Source organism: Callithrix jacchus, chromosome 2, assembly GCF_049354715.1.
Source record: "Callithrix jacchus isolate 240 chromosome 2, calJac240_pri, whole genome shotgun sequence".
In the NCBI taxonomy this organism is placed as follows: domain Eukaryota; kingdom Metazoa; phylum Chordata; class Mammalia; order Primates; family Cebidae; genus Callithrix; species Callithrix jacchus.
Window position 1 is genome coordinate 39,862,855 of NC_133503.1, and position 22,216 is coordinate 39,885,070.

At 39.6% G+C, this 22,216-nt stretch overlaps 1 protein-coding gene across 24 annotated transcripts in view; it reads left to right on the plus strand.

Moving 5' to 3' along the window:
- LOC100401450 (protocadherin gamma-C4) overlaps positions 1-22,216 on the plus strand; it is a 181,746-nt gene that overhangs the window by 99,918 nt on the left and 59,612 nt on the right. The window contains exon 1 of one of the 24 annotated variants that reach the window (XM_035286900.3): positions 1,028-3,623. The exons of the other annotated variants lie outside the window; for them this stretch is intronic. Coding sequence (XP_035142791.3) covers positions 1,200-3,623 — 2,424 coding nt within the window. The 5' untranslated portion in view covers positions 1,028-1,199. Of the gene's footprint in view, positions 1-1,027; positions 3,624-22,216 lie in introns of those variants that run through there. 24 annotated transcript variants of the gene reach the window in all.

Below are 22,216 nucleotides of genomic sequence, written 5' to 3' on the forward strand. Positions count from 1 at the left end.
AATATTCAAGTATATTTACCTGTGATTCTTGTAATCTGAGCAAACACAATTGTATGTCTGATCTTTTCTCATAGCTACCTATATATTTCTTCCCAATAAATATATTAATTTGTTTTATGCCTATCAGACATCTTATCCTCAGAGTATAAATATTTACACTTATAAAAGTACAGTAGCCAGTTGTTTCTTAAGGAGAATTTTTTCCCTATATTTTAATGGGCTTCCAAAAGTATTACCAGTAATTCTCAATAATTACAATTAGGTCAGTTACCCAGGAAAAGGTAAGTCTGTAATATTCTTTGGACCACCAATTTTCTTTTACCCATTTCCTCCACACTAAATATTTTTGAAATATAATGTATTAATAGAATCATGGAGTACTACCATTCTTTCCAGGTAATGCAAGTTGGAATGCCTCTACTTTATGCTAAAAAGTATTAATGTTTCTTTTTCACTTGGATTCTTGTTAAATGTGATTCTGATAATGTATACAATCACGTATGTCATTTTTGGGTCTTCATATTATCACAAAAATTTGATTTTTAAGCGTTAAATGTCGACCACCTGGTAAACTAATTTTTCCATTCAGGGTCATTCAAGGAATCTATTGAAAAATATTTGCCCAAATTATAGCTGAATTAGAAAGCTTACTATATTATATGATTTGTCAAAATGAGGAACTCCTAGGGAGACCTCCCCCATAATAGGTGTATTGAAGGAACAATACTCTCAAAGCAGATGCACTAAAATTCTAAAATAAAAATTATTGCTTATAGAAACTTCAAATTCATTTAAAAGCCCAGTGGGGGGAAAAAACTCATTGGAAGAATAAAAAGAAAACCTCACTAAAGTTTCTACTCAAGCGAATACTGTAGATTTCCATCCCTTTTTGTAGAACAGTAGGTGGAGCTATTTGAGGTATAAAAACGAAATATCCTTTCTGGGAGTTCAAGATTGTGCAGTAATTGGTTACGACTCTGAGCGCCGCTGTTCACCAATCCGGGAGAGAAAAGTGGAGATCCTGCTCGCCTTGCACGCGCCCGAAGCACAAAGCAGATAGGAATGAACCATCTCTGGGACTATGAGGAAACAAAGGAGGAGCTCTGACTCCCCAACTGCCCCATTCTAGGGGCGAAAGAACTGCTCCTGACTTCAGTGGTTAAAGGCAGAATTGAAAATAATTCTGGAGGAAGGTGACAATGATTCCTGCGCGACTGCACGGGGACTGCAAAGGGCTGGTCCTGCTGGGAGTTCTCCTGGGGACCCTGTGGGAGACTGGATGCACCCAGATACGCTATTCAGTTCCGGAGGAGCTGGAGAAAGGCTCTAGGGTGGGCGACATCTCCAGGGACCTGGGGCTGGAGCCTCAGCAGCTGGCGGAGCGCGGAGTCCGCATCGTCCCCAGAGGTAGGACGCAGCTTTTTGCCCTGAACCCACGCAGCGGCAGCTTAGTCACTGCAGGCAGGATAGACCGGGAGGAGCTCTGTATGGGGGCTGTCAAGTGTCAATTAAATCTTGACATTCTGATGGAGGATAAAGTGAAAATATACGGAGTGGAAGTAGAAGTAAAGGACATTAACGACAATGCTCCTTACTTTCGTGAAAGTGAATTAGAAATAAAAATGAGTGAAAACGCAGCCACTGGGATGCTGATCCCTCTACCCCACGCCTGGGATCCGGATATCGGGAAGAACTCTCTCCAGAGCTACGAGCTCAGCCCGAATACTCACTTCTCCCTGGTCGTGCAAAATGGAGCCGACGGCAATAAGTACCCGGAATTGGTGCTGGAACGCGCCCTGGACCGCGAAGAAAAAGCCGCTCACCACCTGGTCCTCACGGCTTCCGACGGGGGAGATCCGGTGCGCACAGGCACCGCGCGCATCCGCGTGATGGTTATGGATGTGAACGACAACGCACCAGCGTTTGCTCAGTCCGAGTACCGCGCGAGCGTTCCGGAGAATGTGGCCTTGGGCACGCAGCTGCTGGTAGTCAACGCCACCGACCCTGATGAAGGAGTCAATGGGGAAGTGAGGTATTCCTTCCGGTATGTGGACGACAAGGCGGCCCAAGTTTTCAAACTAGACTATAATTTAGGGACAATATCAACAATAGCGGAGTTGGACCACGAGGAGTCAGGATTCTACCAGATGGAAGTGCAAGCAATGGATAACGCAGGATATTCTGCACGAGCCAAAGTCCTGATCACTGTTCTGGACGTGAACGACAATGCCCCAGAAGTGGTCCTCACCTCTCTCACCAGCTCCGTTCCTGAAAACTCTCCCAGAGGGACATTAATTGCCCTTTTAAATGTAAACGACCAAGATTCTGAGGAAAACGGACAGGTGATCTGTTTCATCCAAGGAAACCTGCCCTTTAAATTAGAAAAATCTTACGGAAATTATTATAGTTTAGTCACAGACATAGTCTTGGATAGGGAACAGGTTCCTAGCTACAACATCACAGTGACCGCCACTGACCGGGGAACCCCACCCCTGTCCACGGAAACTCACATCTCGCTGAACGTGGCAGACACCAACGACAACCCGCCGGTCTTCCCTCAGGCCTCCTATTCCGCCTATATCCCAGAGAACAATCTCAGAGGCGCTTCTCTCGTCTCTATGACCGCCCACGACCCCGACTGTGAGGAGAATGCCCAGATCACTTATTCCCTGGCTGAGGACACCATCCAAGGGGCGCCCCTATCGTCCTACGTGTCCATCAACTCCGACACTGGGGTACTGTATGCGTTGCACTCCTTTGACTACGAGCAGTTCCGGGACTTGCAAGTGAAAGTGATGGCGCGGGACAACGGGGACCCGCCCCTCAGTAGCAATGTGTCACTGAGCTTGTTCGTGCTGGACCAGAACGACAACGCGCCCGAGATCCTGTACCCCACCCTCCCCACAGACGGTTCCACCGGAGTGGAGCTGGCGCCCCGCTCCGCAGAGCCCGGCTACCTGGTGACCAAGGTGGTGGCGGTGGACAGAGACTCGGGCCAGAACGCCTGGCTGTCCTACCGCCTGCTCAAGGCCAGCGAGCCTGGACTCTTCGCGGTGGGGCTGCACACGGGCGAGGTGCGCACGGCGCGGGCCCTGCTGGACAGAGACGCGCTCAAGCAGAGCCTCGTGGTGGCCGTCCAGGACCACGGCCAACCCCCTCTCTCGGCCACTGTCACGCTCACCGTGGCCGTGGCTGACAGCATCCCCGAAGTCCTGGCGGACCTCAGCAGCCTCGAGTTTCCAGCTAATTCTGAAACCTCAGACCTCACGCTGTACCTGGTGGTATCGGTGGCCGCGGTCTCCTGCGTCTTCCTGGCCTTCATCATCGTGTTGCTGGCGCTCAAGCTGCGGCGCTGGCACAAGTCACGCCAGCTGCAGGCTTCGGGAGGTGGCTTGATAGGATCGCCGGCGTCACACTTTGTGGGCGTGGACGGGGTGCGGGCTTTCCTGCAGACTTATTCCCACGAGGTCTCCCTCACCGCGGACTCTCGGAGGAGTCACCTGATCTTCCCCCAGCCCAACTATGCAGACACGCTCATTAGCCAGGAGAGCTGTGAGAAAAGCGAGCCCCTTTTGCTGTCAGGTGATTCAGTATTTTCTAAAGACAGTCATGCATTAATTCAGGTGAGTTTATATCAAAATTTATACCAAATATTCTTTATTTCTTCTTTTTTTAATCACTCTGTCGCCCAAGCTGGAATGCGGTGGGACAATCGTAGCTCACTGCAGCCTCAAACTCCTAGGCTCAAGCAATTCTCCCACCTTCGCCTCCCGTGTAACAGGGACTACAGGCGCAAGCCCTCTCCCTGCTTTTTACTTTACTTTTATTTTATTTTATTTTACTTTCTTGTACAGAAAGGGGTCTCACCATGTTGACCAGGCTGATCTGGAACTTGGGCTCAGGCTAGCCTCCTTCTTCAGCCTCCCAAAGTTCTGGGATTACAAGTGTGAACCACAATGCTGAGCCCTGTCAAATATTCTTTTCTGGGCCTGGAAAAATATATTCCTTAGTACAACTGGAATTTATAAAGCAGACATCAATAAATTTATATATATATGATGGACACCAAAAACAATCCAGTCACTTTCCCTCATACCTTATTTATAATGATTTATATATCATGTACATATATTTTATATAATAGATACAATTTATTAACAACTTACAAATTACTTTGTTAATATTCTGTATCATTTTCTAAATTATCAAGGATAATGCTCTTTTCCCGCTTTTAATTTTTTGCCCATTGACCAAGCAACAGTTTTGTGTAGAGCACCTGATAGCAACTGATCGGTTTAACTAGAGGGGAGAACTCTAATTCAACGGAAAATATAAATAAAAATACTAGTAAACTTTTATAAATAGAGTGCCTTTTAACTACACTTGAGAGTGCTAGCAAATTCATGAACTGAATTTAGTTTCTTTCATAGGGCAGTTCTTTCTGCTCTTAGGGATATATCCATTTATACTTTCTCAGTGTCCCAAGTCATTTCATGGTTTTAAGTCATTCATGAACTTCCAAATATGAATTTATTTCTTCTGCATTTAAAAGTTTATCACTTAAATATACAGTATACTGTATTGCCATGAGAAAAAACAGCAAAACAGACTATTTTTTACTTCTGTTATGCATTTCAGTAATACAATATCTATATGTGTTTCCAAGTTAGACATTTATTTTGCCCATTTCTTACGCTAATGATATTAATGATGACTTTGTGTAATATTCAAAATAACAAAATGTGTTTTGAATACTTATTTGGTACTGTGGCAAATTTGCAGTGATTTCCTCTGTTTTCTACATTAAATTCCCCGTAACTTTTACAAGTATAGGAAAATTTCTGAAATGTACACAAAGTTATCTGAGAACTTTATGCTTATTGTAGAGTGTTTACAGCTATCGAATGCTAAAGTGTAATACTCTTTGAAAAGCATTGCCTGATTTCTTGTGGTGAATTCTGTAACGGTGTAGGGAACCATAACATCCCAATTATTTTTCCTTTCTTCTTTGTTTGCTTCTTATGTACTTTGAAAGATACAATAGTTAAAACCCAGACTTAGAAAAGAGATTGGATGGAAACCACTTGGAGAGTGAAAGACATCCAAGGGCTCTAAATTGAGGCAGTTGTTGCTTCTGAGACCAAAAGCGTGGTGGGGAGGGAGGAATACAGAGTCGTGGTTCTGCTTGTCTGATTTTTTTAAAAGAAAGTATTTGAGTTCATCTAAAAATACTAAATTTCTATTTACATCAGTTTTCAAATAGAATTTAATAAGTACAGTATTCTATAAGTAATATTGAGAGAAATAGAGGACAATTAACCCTTCCTCCCCCATTGTCTTGTAAATGTTTATCACATGGCCCGTTCTCATATGTAGTCAAATAGAAAGAAAGACAAAATAATTTGGAAGCTAAACTAACATGGTCTAATTATTCTAACCTCTGTTCACCTAACTTGATTTAGGAACAAATCATTGAGAGTGAGAGCATGAGTAGTCAACATCTTTAGACCATATCTCAAATATAAGTGATCTAAATCAACTCTGTTTCCAGTTTGAGCTGAAAAGGCATTATTATATAGTTGTTGAATGAATGAATGAATAAACAAATAATGTATTTTGGGGGTTACCTGATACCAGCATTCTGAATTTTCGGATGTGTCATAGAAGGACAGCAACTTTGCAATTCCATAACTTCTTAACTGTATCACCTTTAGCAAGTTATTGAATCTCTTTGAGCTTCAGCAAAGTAGGAATAATCATATTTAATTTGAAAGGTCGTCATGATGACTAGGGCTAAAAATATCATCTGATTCACAACATATAATTAATTAACAGTAGCAATCTTTAGTGTTTGACAAAAAAAGGTTTTAAATTTTCAATGCCAGCACACTCAACATCCTGTTGGGAAAAGTAAAAATAATTTTTGTCCTTCTCCAGGTGGTACAATGGAATAATTTGTGGGTGGAAATAAAACTGTTCTAAAATTGTTGTGAAAGCTAGTTTAAAAATCTTAGGTGCCTAGGCACATTCTTGATTGAGAAGCCATAGTTTTAATCCATAAAAGATGGAGGACATATTTTTTGTATGAGATAATTTTGTGAGTGTTACTTTTTCTTTGTCTGAACCATAGTGTAATCTAAACAAGGATTCTATGAAACTTTTTTTTTTCAAATCTGGTGTGCTAACACTGGGTTCCTTTTTTTTCTTTTTTTTATTGCATTTTAGATTTTGGGGTACATGTGAAGAACATGCAAGATAGTTGCATAGGTATACACATAGCAGTGTGATTTGCTGCCTTCCTCCCCTTCACCTATATCTGGCATTTCTCCCCATGCTATCTCTTCCCAGATCCCCACCCGCTGCTGTCCCTCCCGTTTCCCCCCAACAGACCCCAGTGTGTAGTGCTCTCCTCCCTGTGTCCATGTGTTCTCATTGTTCAACACCAGCCTATGAGTGAGAACATGCAGTATTTCATTTTCTGTTCTTGTGTCAGTTTGCTGAGAATGATGGTCTCCAGGTTCATCCATGTCCCTACAAAGGACACGAACTCATCATTTTTGATTGCTGCATAATATTCCATGGTGTATATGTGCCACATTTTCCCTGTCCAGTCTATCATCAATGGGCATTTGGGTTGGTTCCAGGTCTTTGCTATTGTGAACAGTGCTGCAATGAACATTCGTGTGCATGTGTCCTTATAGTGGAACAATTTATAACCCTTTGGATATATACCCAGTAATGGGATTGCTGGGTCAAATGGAATTTATATTTCTAGGTCCTTGAGGAATCGCCACACTGTCTTCCACAATGGTTGAACTAATTTACACTCCCACCAGCAGTGTAAAAGCATGCCTATTTTCTCCACATCCTCTCCAGCATCTGTTGTCTCCAGATTTTTTAATGATCGCCATTCTAACTGGCATGAAATGGTATCTCAATGTAGTTTTGATTTGCATTTCTCTAATGACCAGTGGTGATGAGCATTTTTTCATATGTTTGTTGGCCTCTTGTATGTCTTCTTTTGTAAAGTGTCTGTTCATATCCTTTGCCCACTTATGGGCTTGTTTGTTTTTTTTCTTGTAAATCTGTTTGAGTTCTTTGTAAATTCTGGATATCAGCCCTTTGTCAGATGGGTAAACTGCAAAATTTTTTCCCATTCTGTTGGTTGCTGCTTCACTCTAGTGACTGTTTCTTTTGCCGTGCAGAAGCTGTGGAGTTTGATTAGGTCCCATTTGTCTATTTTGTCTTTTGTTGCCAATGCTTTTGGTGTTTTGATCATGAAGTCCTTGCCTACTCCTATGTCCTGAATGGTTTTGCCTAGATTTTCTTCTTATTTATTTTTTGACATTGAGTCTTGCTCTGTCATCCAGGCTGGAGTGCAATGGCGTGATCTCAGCTCACTGCAACCTCTGCCTCCTAGGTTCAAGTGATCCTCCTGCCTCAGCCTCCTGAGTAGCTGGGATTACAGGCACACACCACCATGCCTGGCTAATTTTTGTATTTTTAGTAGAGACGGTTTCACCATGTTGGTCAGGCTGATCTTGAACTTTTAACCTCATGATCTATCCACCTTGGCCTCCCAAAGTTCTGGAATTACAGGCGTCAGCTACCACGCCCAGCCAAAACCTATTTTAAAGAAGCAGTTTACTTCTATGGGATCTTAGATAATTTCACTGGAAAATGGATCACTGAAACCTGAAGGCTGATGATTGTTATTTGGTTTGGGCCATATAAGAATTGAAGCTAATGGCTTAGCTTTAGGATTTTTAGGATACTTGTTGATAATTTAGGATTGATAATTAACATATTTGTTGATCATTTTCTGAGACTAGCTGGGCAATGGGTGTGGATGTGTTTATATTCTGATTCCAGTCATAAAATTATGTTAAGGACTTTCATTGGCTTCTTATGTGTATGACAGGTGAGTATGCATCATTCTATCTAATAAGTTGAGTGTTCAGCTATAATTCAAAACTTGTAGCATCATCGTTTTATAACACCTAAAATTGGAATGTAATTAGTCAGAGGACATTCTTCTATTACTTTCATTCCAGAAGCATTATGCTATTTGAAGCGGCAACAGCCTAGGAATGTTGAGGAGACCATACAATTCATACATCACTTTTCAGTGAACTATAAAACCAATGACAAATGAGCGAACTGCATCGGTTTTCTTCGTGACATGTAACAGAGTATAACTATGATCATGAATTGAATAGTTGTGGTACAAAATCTGCTTTATCCTCATATAAGATGTTAGGTTCAAAAAAGCAAACACATAGTTTCAAAGGGATGTTGATCAAACTGATGAGGCTAAATCTCAAGAAAGAGACATAGTTATTCTCTAATGTTACACTTTGACTTCACCTTTAAGAAACCATTCTTAGGCTGGGCACGGTGGCTCACGCCTATAATCCCAGCACTTTGGGAGGCTGAGGCGGGTGGATCACGAGGTCAAGAGATCGAAATCTTCCTGGTCAACAAGGTGAAACCCCATCTCTACTAAAAATACAAAAATTAACTGGGCATGGTGGTGCGCACCTGTAGTCCCAGCTACTCAGGAGGCTGAGGCAGGAGAATTGCTTGAACCCAGGAGGCGGAGGTTGCGGTGAGCCGAGATCGCGCCATTGCACTCCAGTCTGGGTAACAAGAGCGAAACTCCGTCTCAAAAAAAAAAAAAAGAAAGAAAGAAACCACTCTTAATGAAAAATTACCAATAACAGGGCATACCGTTTAGGATGCATTGCTAAAATACTGATGGCAAAAGATAGCCAGCCTATGGCAAAGCTAATTGGAAAAAAAATATTTTATAAAGGCTGAGACTTCTGGATATCATATAGGAAGGGCTCTGGTTCAGGAAAATGTTTTTTAAAAACTGCCGTTGCAGAGACCATAGAATTAGAACAAATAATTTAATCTGTATGCAAAAGAAGTTGGTACCACCATACTTTTTCTTAGACATGTCATGTAAGGATCTACTCTGTGTATTGTCATTGAGGGCAGGTATAATTTTCTTAGTTCATCTGTAATATTCACTCTGTAATATTTCACACAGTAGTTTGTACACCTTCTAAGTACTCAATACAATGCTTGAGTTCAATGATTGGAAAGTGGTCTCTTGGAGAAAAAAGAATCATAGTGCAAAACGGATGATTTTACATGGACTTTTCCTCTATTTCAAAACCCAAATAAGAGCCAAATGTCTGATTTATTTTAAAAGGCTAAAGATCTGGTTGTTTGTTAAATTTTGAAAATAAGTGCCTCAGTTTATAAGATTTCCATACTGGGAAACCTCTTAAAAGCTTCCTATATATTTTCAGCTGAAGATTCAGCCAACAGTTCATTCTGAGACTGTCTTACATGTAAAAATTAAAGCCCAGGCATGGAGGTGGAGATAAGAAAGAAAGATTCTTAGCCTACAAATACTCAAACATCAAGAAGAAATAAAAATAAGCCATCACTTTGGCTTCATGTCCTGACATCCCTGAGGTTATAAACTCCCAGGAATATTTCATTGCCGGAGCAAGACTGTACTACTGCCTTTTCAGCTTGCAAGTTCCAGTGAGAAACATCTTTCTCTCTGCTCTCAACTAACTCTGTAGAACGGTGTGATCTCATTTCTTCAGGCTGCAGTTCTAGAGTAGGGACTCAGAGTGCCACTGTTGGCCAGTGTGGAAACAAAGATAAATGAGCTGATCTCCAAACATTCCCACTTGGTGGCTTTTCTAATTTCATGGAATGCAAATCCAAGAGCAAACCCACAACATTCCTATTATGGCTCCTACTTCTACAAATTATAAGCAGCAACAGAACAGACTTACAGGCAATGAGTTCAGCTTCTTCTTGGCTGGAGACTATAATCCAAGGATAGTTTGGAAAGGGGCTTATTTAGTCTGGAGCAGAAGCAACCCCAACTGTGGAAGAGATGGGAAATGGTGCTGGACTGACAGACTGGGTGGAAGCAAGGCAACTACTGATTCCCTTCCTGCCATTTCTGTCCTGCTGGGGATTCTCTATGCAGATCTGTTATTCAGTTCCAGAGGAGCTGACCAAGAGATTGGTGGTGGGAAACCTTGCCAAGGATTTGGGACTCAGCATCCAGGACACACCCTGTGCCTGATGGAGAACGAATGCATTCCATTAACAGAATAAGGTTTCAGAAGGTGGATAATAAGAAATTTCTGTGAGTTAAAAGAACATGTTTTAGCCCAATGTAAAGAAACTAAGAACTTTGAAAAAAGGTTTGATGAAATCCTAGCGAGAATAGACAATTTAGAGAGGAATTTAAGTGAATTAATGGAACTGAAGAATATAATATGAGAACTCCACGAAGTATGCACAGGTTTTAACACTCGAATAGATCAAGCAGAAGAAAGGATATCAGAGGTCGAAGACCAACTTAATGAAATGAAACAAGAAGACAAAATTAGAGAAGAAAGAGTAAAAAGGAATGAGCAAGTCTCCAAGAAATATGGGACTATGTGAAAAGACCTAATTTACGTTTGATAGGTGTACCTGAATGTCATGAAGAGAATGAACCCAAGCTGGAAAATATTCTTCAGGATATTACTCAGGAAAACTTTCCTAACCTAGTAAGGCAGGACAACACTCAACTCCAGGTAATACAGAGAACACCACAAAGATATTCCTCAAGTAAAGCAACCCCAAGACACATAATGGTTAGATTCACCAGGGTGGAAATAAAGGAGAAAATTCTAAGGGCAGCTAGAGAGTAAGGTCAGGTTACCCATAAAGGGAAGCCTATCAGACTCACAGCAGATCTCTCAGCAGAAACCCTACAAACTAGAAGAGAGTGGGGGTCAATATTCAATATCATCAAAGAAAAGAATTTTCAACCCAGAATCTCATATCCCGCCAAACTAAGCTTCATAAATGAAGAAAAAATAAAATTTTTCACAAATAAGCAAGCACTCAGAGATTTCACCACCACCAGGCCTGCTTTACAAGAGCTTCTGAAAGAAGCACTATACACAGACAGGAATAACCAGTATCTGCCATCCCAAAAACTTACCAAGAGGTAAAGAGTATCTCCATAATGAAGAATCTATATCAACTAATGGGTAAAATAGCCAGCTAGCATTAAACAACAATATTAAACACACAAATATCAATATTAATCCTAAATTTAAATGGATTAAATGCCCCAATCAAAGACACAGACAGTCAAATTGAACATAAAGTCAAAACCCATCAGTACGCTGTATCCAGATCCATCTTATAAGCAAGGACACACAAAGACTCAAAACAAAGGGTTGGTGGAAGATCTATCAATCAAATGGAGAGCAAAAAAAAAAAAACCAGGAGTTGTAACTTTCGTCTCTGACAAAATAGACTTTAATAGTAACAAAGACTAAAAGAAACAAAGAAGGACATTACATAATGGTAAAAGGATCAATGCAACAACAGTTAGTTGCATTGATGGAGTCAATGATCATAAAAATATACGCGCCCAATATAGGAACCCCCAGATACATAAGACAAGTTCTTAATGACTTATAAAGAGACTTAGACTCCCGCACAATAATAGCGGGAGATTTTGACACCACGTTGTTAATATTCGACAGATCAACAAGATAGAAAATTAACAGGAACATCTATGATTTGAACTCAGACCTGGAACAAGTAAACTCAGTGAATATTTATAGAATTCTTCACCCCAGGTCTACAGAACATACATTTTTCTCAGTATCACATTATACCTATTTTGAAAGTGACCACATAATTGGAAGTAAATCACTCTTCAGCATTTGCATAGCATTTCACAAACTTAAATGAAATATTGGTTGGCTGTTTGTTAGTTATTTTCTTCTTTTATTCCTTCCTGTCTCCACTGTTAAGCACAATTATCAGCATAAAAGAGGTTTTTAATACCTATTTTCAGATTGCATTCCAGCCTGGGCAATAGAACAAGACTCCTGTTCTCTCTCCCCCTTTCTCTTTCTCTTTCTTTCAAAAAAATAAAAACAAAACAAAACTGATCTTTGCATCTGGCATGAGACAGCAATTCATTGAGGTAGGGGTTGAAGTTCTTTATTTCCCATTTTTTTCAATACAATTCATTGAAAAAATTTTCCTCTTTCTGTTGAATTGGCTTGGTGCCTTTGTTGAAAGTCATTTCACTGATATATGTAGTTCTATTTCTATATTTCTTGATCATGTTTCATTTTTCTATTGTTTTGCTAATAGCACACTGTCTTAATTATTGTAGCTTTATCATAAGTCTTGAAGTCAGGTAGGTAAGTCTTCCAATTTTTTCCTTCTTTTTCACTACTGTTTTGACTATTCTTGGTCCTTTTTCTTTCTAAATAAGTGAAAATCATCTTGTCAGTTCTCAGCAGGACAAAGCCTGTAAGGATTTTTTAATAGGATGGTATTAAGTCTATAGCTTTATTGGGAGAGAGAGAAGGAGGGATAAGGATCATCTTAACAATATTGACACTTCCAATCCATGAACATGGTATATATTTCCATTTACTTAGGTCTTTTTTAATTTCTCTCAGCTATATTTTATAGTTTTCAGTGTAGAGAAGTCATGTATAGCTTTCATTAAATTGTCCCTATATATTTGATGTTTTTTAATATTATTGTAAATAGTATTTTTTAAATTGTATTTTCTAATTGTCATTTCTAGTTTAGAGAAAAACCATTGTTTTGTGTATTTTATATGCTTTTGAAAAATAAGAGATGCAGGGTTCTCTGTTCTTACACTATATTTTGTGAGAATATAAGTTGAAACTAGTCTTCATAAGTTCAGGCTTCCATTATCTGCAGTATGTAGTATACCATAAGTTATACCGCATTTCATTTCCCTACCCATGTCCATTGCATCATTCTCTATAGTACAAAGAGCTTGTCTTGCCAGACACACCTATAATCTCAGCACTTTGGGAGGCCAAGGAGGGTGGCTCACTTGAGCCCATATACAATTGAACAAGGCAGATACAATTCCTGAGATAATGGGCGCCATTCTAATACATGGTATTTTACAGGTCTGATAAAAACCAACAGGGAGAAATAGAAGAGCACTAAGAGAGGCTGGGCGCAGTGATTCACGCCTGTAATCCCAGCACTTCGGGAGGCCGAGGCAGGTGGATCATGAGGTCAGGAGATCGAGGCCATTCTGGCCAACATGGTGAAAACCCATCTCTACTAAAAATACAAAAATTAGCTGGGCCTGGTGGTGTATGCCTATAATCCCAGCTACCCCAGAGGCTGAGGTAGGAGAATCATTTGAACCAGGAAGTCCGAGGCTGCAGTGAGCCGAGATCTTGCCACTGCACTCCAGCTTGGTGACAGAGGGAGACTCAGTCAAAAAAACAAAAAAAAAAAAAAAACAAAAAAAAAAAACGCACTAAGAGAAAGCTTATAGCAGGGAAGCCTGGCCTAATCCAAAGGTCAAGGAAGGCTTTCCCCACCCCGCCCCCCAGAAAGTGGTATTTAGAAAGATGTGTAGGAAAAGTAGAAGTTATCTAGGTAACAAGGAGAGTAAAAAAGAAATTGTCAGGCAAAGGAAATAGCATAAAGGTCTTTTTAAAAAATAAAATAAAATGCTGGGTGCAGTGGCTCATGCTTGTAATCCCAGCACTTTGGGAGGCCAAGGCAGGCAGATTATGAGCTCAGGAGTTCAAGACCAGCCTGACCAATGGTAAAACCCCATCTCTGCCAAAAATAGAAAAAAAAATAGCCAGTTGTGGTGATGCACACCTGTAGTCCCAGCTACTCAGGAGGCTGAGACAGGAGAATTGCTTAAACCTGGGAGGCAGAGGTTGTGGTGAGCTGAGATTGCACCACTGCACTCCAGCCTGGGCAACAAAGTGAGACTCCATCTCAAAAATAATAATAATAATAATAATAAAATAAAAGGTGTGACTCAAGCAATTGAAAAGAGCAGGGAGGCTAGAAACAGAAAATAAATTATCCAATAAGGCAGTGAGTGCCTTGTAAATCACACTTAAAATTCTGGATTTTGTTCTAAATACCCTTGTACTTAGGAGCTATTAAAACATTTTAAACAAGGCAGTGACACGATATTTGAATTATTAAGCTTACCCTGGCTGCTATATGGAGAATTGATTTATGAGGGCTGTAAATAGAAATAGGAAGACAAGATGGGAGACTATGGCAGTATTCCTGGTAAGAAATGAAAGAAGAGTTGGCTTGGATTAAAGGGGAAGCAGTGAATGTAGAAATAAATGGATGAATTGTGGATATATTTAGGAAATGGATTCAATAAGACTTAATAATGGAATAGATGGAATATAAATTTCATGAGGGCAGGGGCTGTTTTGTTTATTATTATATTCCTGGGTGTCTGCAAGGATTGTTGTCTTGCCTGGCAAGTGGTAGATCTTCAGTGAAATATTATTAACTGAATAAATACAATGCATAAATGGGGAGCAAGAATTAAGAATGATTCCTGAGTTTCCATGTTAAGGAACTGGATAAACAAAGCTACCATTTAGTGACAGTGAAAGACTAGAGAATGGTGGATTGAAGAGAAATCGAGTTGAGTTGCAGGCATATTCATTTGAAGGATCTGAAACAGTGCAGATATTTAGTGTGTGGTTAGACATGTGGTCACCATTCTTTTACTCTGAGTTCTTCCATTGTGATAATCTAGTCAGATGGGTAGATCCTTATAAGGCTGAGCATAATAAGCTTCCTGATAGCTCTACACTGGGATGTTTCGGGGTTCATGGCTGAGATATTTTTGTGTTTTATTTATCTTCCTGGTCTTTTTTTCACTGTAAGAAATATCCAGCACCCAGGAAAATTTGCTGTCTAATTCATACTCTACTCTTCAGACTAGTCCAGGTGTTCAGTTTTTTTTTCTGTGTCTGGAATTCTCAGGCTGTTTTAATTTTTATTGTTTAATTTACTTTCACATGATTGTATGTGCTCCATGGACATTTTTAACCTCAGTTTTTCTTCACCATCTGTAAAACTTCATAGAAGAAATGTTTAGGATAAAAGATGCATAATAATCATAACAAAATTGTTGGGTTTTAATGTTATGAGTACACTTGGAGGATTCTATGTCCACACATACCTTAAACATCCTATAGAGTCTTCAGCATTTTAACGTTGAAACCAACAGTATTAATGATGGTAGAATTTTTTCCCCCAGGAAGTTAGCAATGTTCCATATCTTGATAGAGGGATGGGTTATAAGGATGTACACATTTTCCAAAACTCATTGAACTTAATAGTTTTGCATGTTGACTGTATATAAATTATATTTTAATTGAAAATAAATTTAAGAAAATAAAATAGGCTGGGTGCAGTGGCTCACGACTGTAATACCAGTGCTTTGGGAAGCCAAGGCAGGTGAATCATCAGGTCAGGAGTTTGAGACCAGCCTGGCCAACATGGCAAAACGCTGTCTCCACTAAAAATACAAAACTTAGCTGGGCATGGTGGTGTGCACCTATAATCCCAGCTACTCGGGAGGCTGAGGTAAGAGAATCACTTGAACCCAGGGGGCAGAGGTTGCAGTGAGCCGAGATTGCACCATTGCTCTTCAGCTTGGGTAAGACAAGAACGAAACTCTGTCTCAGAATAATAATAATAATAGTTCTTTTAAAAAGAAATAAAGTTATCCTCCCCACCCTCACCATGCCTCAGACTCACCCCTGAAATATCACTACTCTTAATACCTGCTTATGTACATTTACAAGCATTTTCTATGTGTATGCAAATGTATTTGTGGGGTTTTCTTTGCACAACAGGGATTATTTTACAGTATATATACTGTTGTGCAACTTGCTCTTTCCACTTAATATCTCAAGTGATCCTTCCTTTGAATCTTTATAAATCTGCCATCTACCTCCATCTTAGTAGTTTTCTTTATTTTGTTTTTGAATAGGAAATACATTTACATGGTTTAAAAATCAAAACAATATACTATGTATATATTGAGAAGTCTTACTCCCATCCCTATCCTACTCCTATTCCACCCTTGCTTCCTCCTGTCTCTGTAGGTAAACATTTTATAACTTTATTAAGTATCCTTTCAGCATTTCTTTATGCGAATATGTACATATCTTTTTATTTTCACACTTTTTTTTACAAAAAGATAAAATATCATACATCACTCTGTGTCTTCCCTTCTTCACACTATAGCCTTTAAAAATATTTCCATATTGGGGGTGGAGGAGAAGGTGGCAATAAAAATTTTAAAAATATATATTTCCATATTAATATATAGAAAGCTTTTTTTTTAACAGCTGCTTAGTATTTCATTGGACTATTCACTAGTCTCTTATAAACGAGCTCTGTTGAATAGCTCTGTACCTAGATCAATTTTTACATATGCATTATATCTTTAGGATGAATTTCCAGAAATGAAATTGAAATTGCTGTGTCAAAGAGTAAATAGATGTAATTTTGATAGGTATTTTTAAAAGGAATTTTCATCTTAACTTTCTGTTTTGAATGATTTCAAACCTTCAGAGGAGTCGCAAGAATTGTTTTTTTTCTTTTTTTTTTAAGATGGGGTTTCACTATGATGGCCAGGCTGGTCTTGAACTCCTGATCTCAGGTGATCCACACCCCTTGGCCTCCCAAAGTGCTAGGATTACAGGCGTGAGCCACTGCACCCAGCTCGAGTTGCAGGAATTGTACAAAGAACTGTATCTTCTTTACCCAGATGCACCTATCGTTAACATTTTATATTTTGATGAATTTCCTTTATCACTTTGTGTGTGTGTATATATATATATGTATATACATGTATTATGTAGATGTATCTATAGGCCAGATGCATGGTTCACTTCTGTAATCCCAGTACTTTGAGAGACTGAGGTGGGTAAATTACTTGAGGCCAGGAGTTCAAGACCAGCTTGGCCAACATGACAAAACTCCATCTCTACTAAAAATACAAAAATTAGCCAGGCATAGTGGCACACACTTAAGGATGAGGCACCAGAAATACTTGAACCCAGGAGGCAGAGGTTGCAGTAAGCTGAGATCGTGCCACTGCACTCCAGCCTGGGTGACAGAGTAAGACTCTCAAAAAAATTAAAAAAAATTTTTTTTAAGTTTTTAAAAGAGATGTATCTATATATACATATTTGCATACCCACCAAGTGTGTACATATATATATTTGTGTGTATGTACACACACATATTTTTATTTTTATGAACCATTTGAGAGTAAGTTGTAGAAATCATGTTTCTTTATTCCTAAACACCTCATTGTGTATTTCCTAACAAGGACATTCTTTTATATAATTAAATTTCAATAATAAAAATCAGAAAATTTAACATTGATACAATGTAATTATTTAGCCTATAATCTATATTTAAATTTTACCATAACTTGTAGTATATTTTACTATATCCTTATAGTAATTTTTTTAGTCTAAAATATCACATATTGCATTTAGTTGCCATGTCTTTTTTGTTTTTGTTTTTGTTTTGGAGACGGGATCCTGGAGACAGGGTCCCACTCTGTCTCCCAGGCTAGGGTGTAGCAGTGCAATCTTGGCTCACTGCAACCTCTGCCTCCCAGGTTCAAATGATTCTCCTGCCTTAGCCTCCCGTGTAGCTGGGACTACAGACATGTGCCACCAAACCCCCACCACATCCAGCTAATTTTGTATTTTTTAGTAGAGACAGGGTTTCACTATGTTGGCCAGGCTGGTCTTGAACTCCTGACCTCAAGTAATCTGCCCACCTCAGCTAAGTACTGGGATTACAGGTATAAGCCACCATGCCTGGCCTAGTTGCCATGTCTCTTTAATCTACTTTAATCTGAAACAGTTCCTCAGCCTTGCTTTGTTTATATGAAACTGTCATTTGTAAAGACTAGAAGCCATTTACTTTGTATAATGCCTTTAATTTATATTTGTTTTATGTTCCCTCGTGAGTGTGTGTGTGTGTGTATACACACACTTTTTTTTTTTGAGATGGAGTCTCTCTCTTGTCACCCATGCTGGAGTGCAGTGGCACAATCTTGGCTCACTGCAACCTCCGCCTTCTGGGTTCAAGCAATTGTCCTGCCTCAGCCTCCTGAGTAGCTGGGATTACAGATGCCCACCACCCATCCAGCTACTTTTTGTACTTTTAGTAGAGACGGTGTTTTTGCCATGTTGGCCAGCCTGGTCTTGAACTCCTGACCTCAGATGATCAGCCTGCCTCAGCCTCCCAAAGTGCTGGGATTATAGGTCTGAGCCACTGTGGCTGGCCCTCATGATTATATTTAAACTAGACATTTTTTGGTAGTCTATTCATTAGCCATTGCTGTGTAACAAATTATCCCAAAACTTAGTGGCTTAAAAGAAGCATTTATCATCTCATAAATTTTTCTGGATCAGGACTGGTATAGCTTTGCTGGGTGCCTCTGCTTCAGAGTCTTACAAGGCATCAATTAAAGTGTCACCTAGGGCTATTGTCTTACCTAAAGAATCAGTAGCTTCTAATCTCTCTCACATAGTCAATGGCAAAATTAAGTCTCTTGTGGATTGTTAGAATGAGGGTTCCAATTTCTTGCTGGTTGTGAGCTGGAAGTCTACCTCAGTTCCTTGCCATATGGAACTCCATAGAACAACCAGCTTCTGTTAGAGCAAGTGAAGGAGAATGCCAGAAGGCAAATGTGCTGAAAGCCACAATCTTTTTATAAAACTAATTTTGAAAGTGACATACCAGACTGGACATGGTGGCTCATGCCTATAATGTTGCCCAGGAGTTCAAGACCAGCCTGGGCAACATTACAAAAACCCCATTTCTACTAAAAATACAAAAATTAGGCAGTGTAGTGGTGCATACCTGTAGCCCAGCTACTCAGGAGGCTGAGGCCAGAGAATTACTTGAACCCAGGAGGTGGAGGTTACAGTGAGCCAAGATCACACCACTGCACTCCAACCTAGGCCACAGAAGGAGACCCTGCCAAGAAAGGAAGGAGCAGGGAGGGAGGAAGAGAGAACGGAAGGAAGGAAGGGAGAAAGGGAAGGAGAGAGGGACAGAGGGACAGAGGGAGGGAGGGAAAGAAAGAAAGACCAAGAAAGTGACATACTATCATTTTTGCTGTAGTTTGTTCATTAGAAGCAAAATCACTTGGTCCAGCCCACTCTCAGGGGAGGTGATTTTCTAACTCCATTTGTGATCATTTATTCTACTTTTATTAGTTGGCATTTTACAGTAAGAAAGAACTTTTCTTTTCTCATTTATTTATGTATGGCTCATATGTTTTTTGCAATGAGTTATATATTCCATTACTGCCATTTTTAATTTTGACCTCAAATTGTTGTAGATGTTACCAATAAGAACCTCTTCAAGCTGGTTCTTGTGTCCTGCCATACCTCTCTCATTTTCTTGAACCCTTTCTTACTTTCTAATAAAAGAAGATACTAGAGACTCATACTTTCCTTGCTCTGGTTCTGAGATGAACCATTTGTCCAAAAGCCTTGCTTCTTTTTGGTACGGAATAGTATTTAGAAACTAAGATCTGGGTGTGAGGTATGCTCACTGCTAATGGGCTGTCACTGTTTCTAGGCCTTGTCAGCAGACAGACCTAGGAAAAACACACACAAACACACCCATATCTATATTGTACACACACTCCCTCATAATCATAAGTTCATGTTGATACCTCCAGTTCTGGTTCTTCCTAGCCTTCCCCCTTCCATCTTTGTATTTTTATTTTCCAACAGTAAGAATCCTGGCTCCCAATGCTATATATATTTACTCATTTGTTCCATCCTAAAATACACAGAAAGTAGTTTCAGAATTGTAATAACAACATCAATGAGAAAAACAAACCAATAGAGTGCAAGATTTGCTTACAGTTGGTTGTCTTTAAACTGAGGGAATATTGTCAAAGTACTGTCTTGAAAAGTTACTTGTAGTATAGTTATGTGACTCATTAAAGCGTGTTTCTATTATGTGCAGTTTTAGACTTTTGCCACACTCCGATTGGTTAGTAAACTTTCTGTTGATTTTTTTGTTTGGTTTTGTTTTTGAGACAGGGTCTCGCTATGTCACCCAGGCTGGAGTGCAGTGGTACAGTCACAGCTCACTGCAGCCTCAACCTCCTGCACTTAAGCGACCCTCCCACCTCAGCTTCCCAAATAGCTGGGGTTACAAGTGCACACCACCATGCCTGTCTAATTTTTTAATTTTCTTTTTTTTAGAGATGGGGTCTCACTGTGTTGCCCCAGGCTGGTCCTGAACTCCTGAGCTCAAGTGGTCCTCCTGCCTTAGCCTCCCGAAGTGCTAGGATTACAGGCATAAGCCACCACACCTAGCCTAGTATTCTTTTTTGGATATGTAAAGCATTAACATAAAGTCAAAATTATAAAAAAAAAAGTGTACTCAGAAAACTGTCACTCCTCCTCTTCACTTTCTGCCTCATTCACACCACACTCTGTAGATAATCGATTTCATTCGTTTGTGGTTTATTCTCCCTGTGTTTCTTTTTGCAAAACACAAAAACAAAATCTACATATATTTATATATTCTTATGTCCTCTTCTTTCTTACATAAAAGGTAACATACTATGCAGATAGTTCTGGCTTTAAACAGTTTAAATATAAAAATATTTCTTACTACAGCTTAAATAACATGAGTCTCCTAAAAATAATTCAAATTTTAGTTTCCATGGCATATTAACTTTGAGTAGTTGCATATAGGACAAACTTGGGTCCTAGTCTTTCAGTCCACAGATCACTTTGAAAATAACAGATAAGGCTGAGCACAGTGGCTCATGCCTGTAATACCAGCACCTTGGAAGACTGAGGTGGGCAGATCACCTGATGTCAGGAGTTTGAGACCAGCCTGAGCAGCATGGAGAAACCCTGTCTCTACTAAAAATACAAAATTGGCTGGGCATGGTGGTGCATGTCTGTAATCCCAGCTACTTGGGAGGCTGAGGCAGGAGAATTGCTTGAACGTGGGAGGCAAATGTTGCGGTGAGCCAAGATAGCGCCATTGCACTCCAGCCCAGACAACAAGAGCAAAACTCTGAAAAAATAAAAACAAAAAAGAAAGAAAGAAAATAACACATGAGCAAAATAATGTGACCAATCACATGACTTCTTTCAAAGTATGTCAGTGATTAGTCACTGTGTGCCTATTATTTAGTTCATGCACAGACAGCAAAGCATGTAGTCATGTTGCCTCCCAGTGATAAACCCACATAACATTTTACAAAAATGTATCAAGAATTGGCCAAAAAAGATAAAAGTGCAGCAAAGAAACAAAAATGATAATGTTTTCAGTGAAATTTGAATTGAACATAAATGGAGTTATAGAAGAAATAGCTGGCCATGGGAATGTTTACACTGCTACTTTCCGGAATCTCTAGATGGGCAGCCAGAGGTGCTTAGTGAAGGTGAATTTATTCACATGAATGAGAAAAGTAGATGTGATGAAAAGGATGACGATGTCCCAGAGAAAGTAATGCCAGCAAAAACTCACTTTAAAGGAACTCTCAGATAATTCACAACATTGAAACCTCCAAGAATAAATAAAATGTTGGAAGTTGATCCAAACTTAGAAAGGAATATGGCAATTTGTCAAGATGAAGAAAAGGTGCTTATTCCATATTATAAGTTATAGGATGAAAAGAGGCCAAATGCATCTTGATATATTTTTTTATAAGGAACTAATTCTGCATGGTTCTAATGCTTTAAATTACACTGTAGTAAATAAATAGTAGTTTTAGGCCAGACGTGGTGTTTCATGCCTGTAATCCCGGCACTTTGGGAGCCTGAGGCAGGAGAATTACCTGAGGTCAGGAGTTCAAGACCAGCCTGACCAACATGGAGAAACCTCGTCTCTACTAAAAATACAAAATTACCCAAGTATGGTGGTACATGCCTGTAATCCCAGCTACTCAGGAGGCTGAGGCAGGAGAATCACTTGAACCCTGGAGGTGGAGGTTGCAGTGAGGCGAGATCATACCATTGCACTCCAGCCTGGGCAACAAGAGTGAAACTTCCATCTCAAAAATAAATAAATAAATAAATATTAGTTTTATTATATTTTTATTTTCCTATAAATTTACAATAAATAATAAAAGGGGTTTTATGTTTTGACAAAAAATTTTGAAGGTCATAGAACAATCATTTTTTCTCATTGATTATTAAGATCACTTTACATAGTTTTATATTAGCAATGTGTGTGTGTGTGTGTGTGTGTGTGTGTGTGTGTGTAGTTTTAAGGAGGGACGAGTTTAATAGGCAAGAAGGAAGGG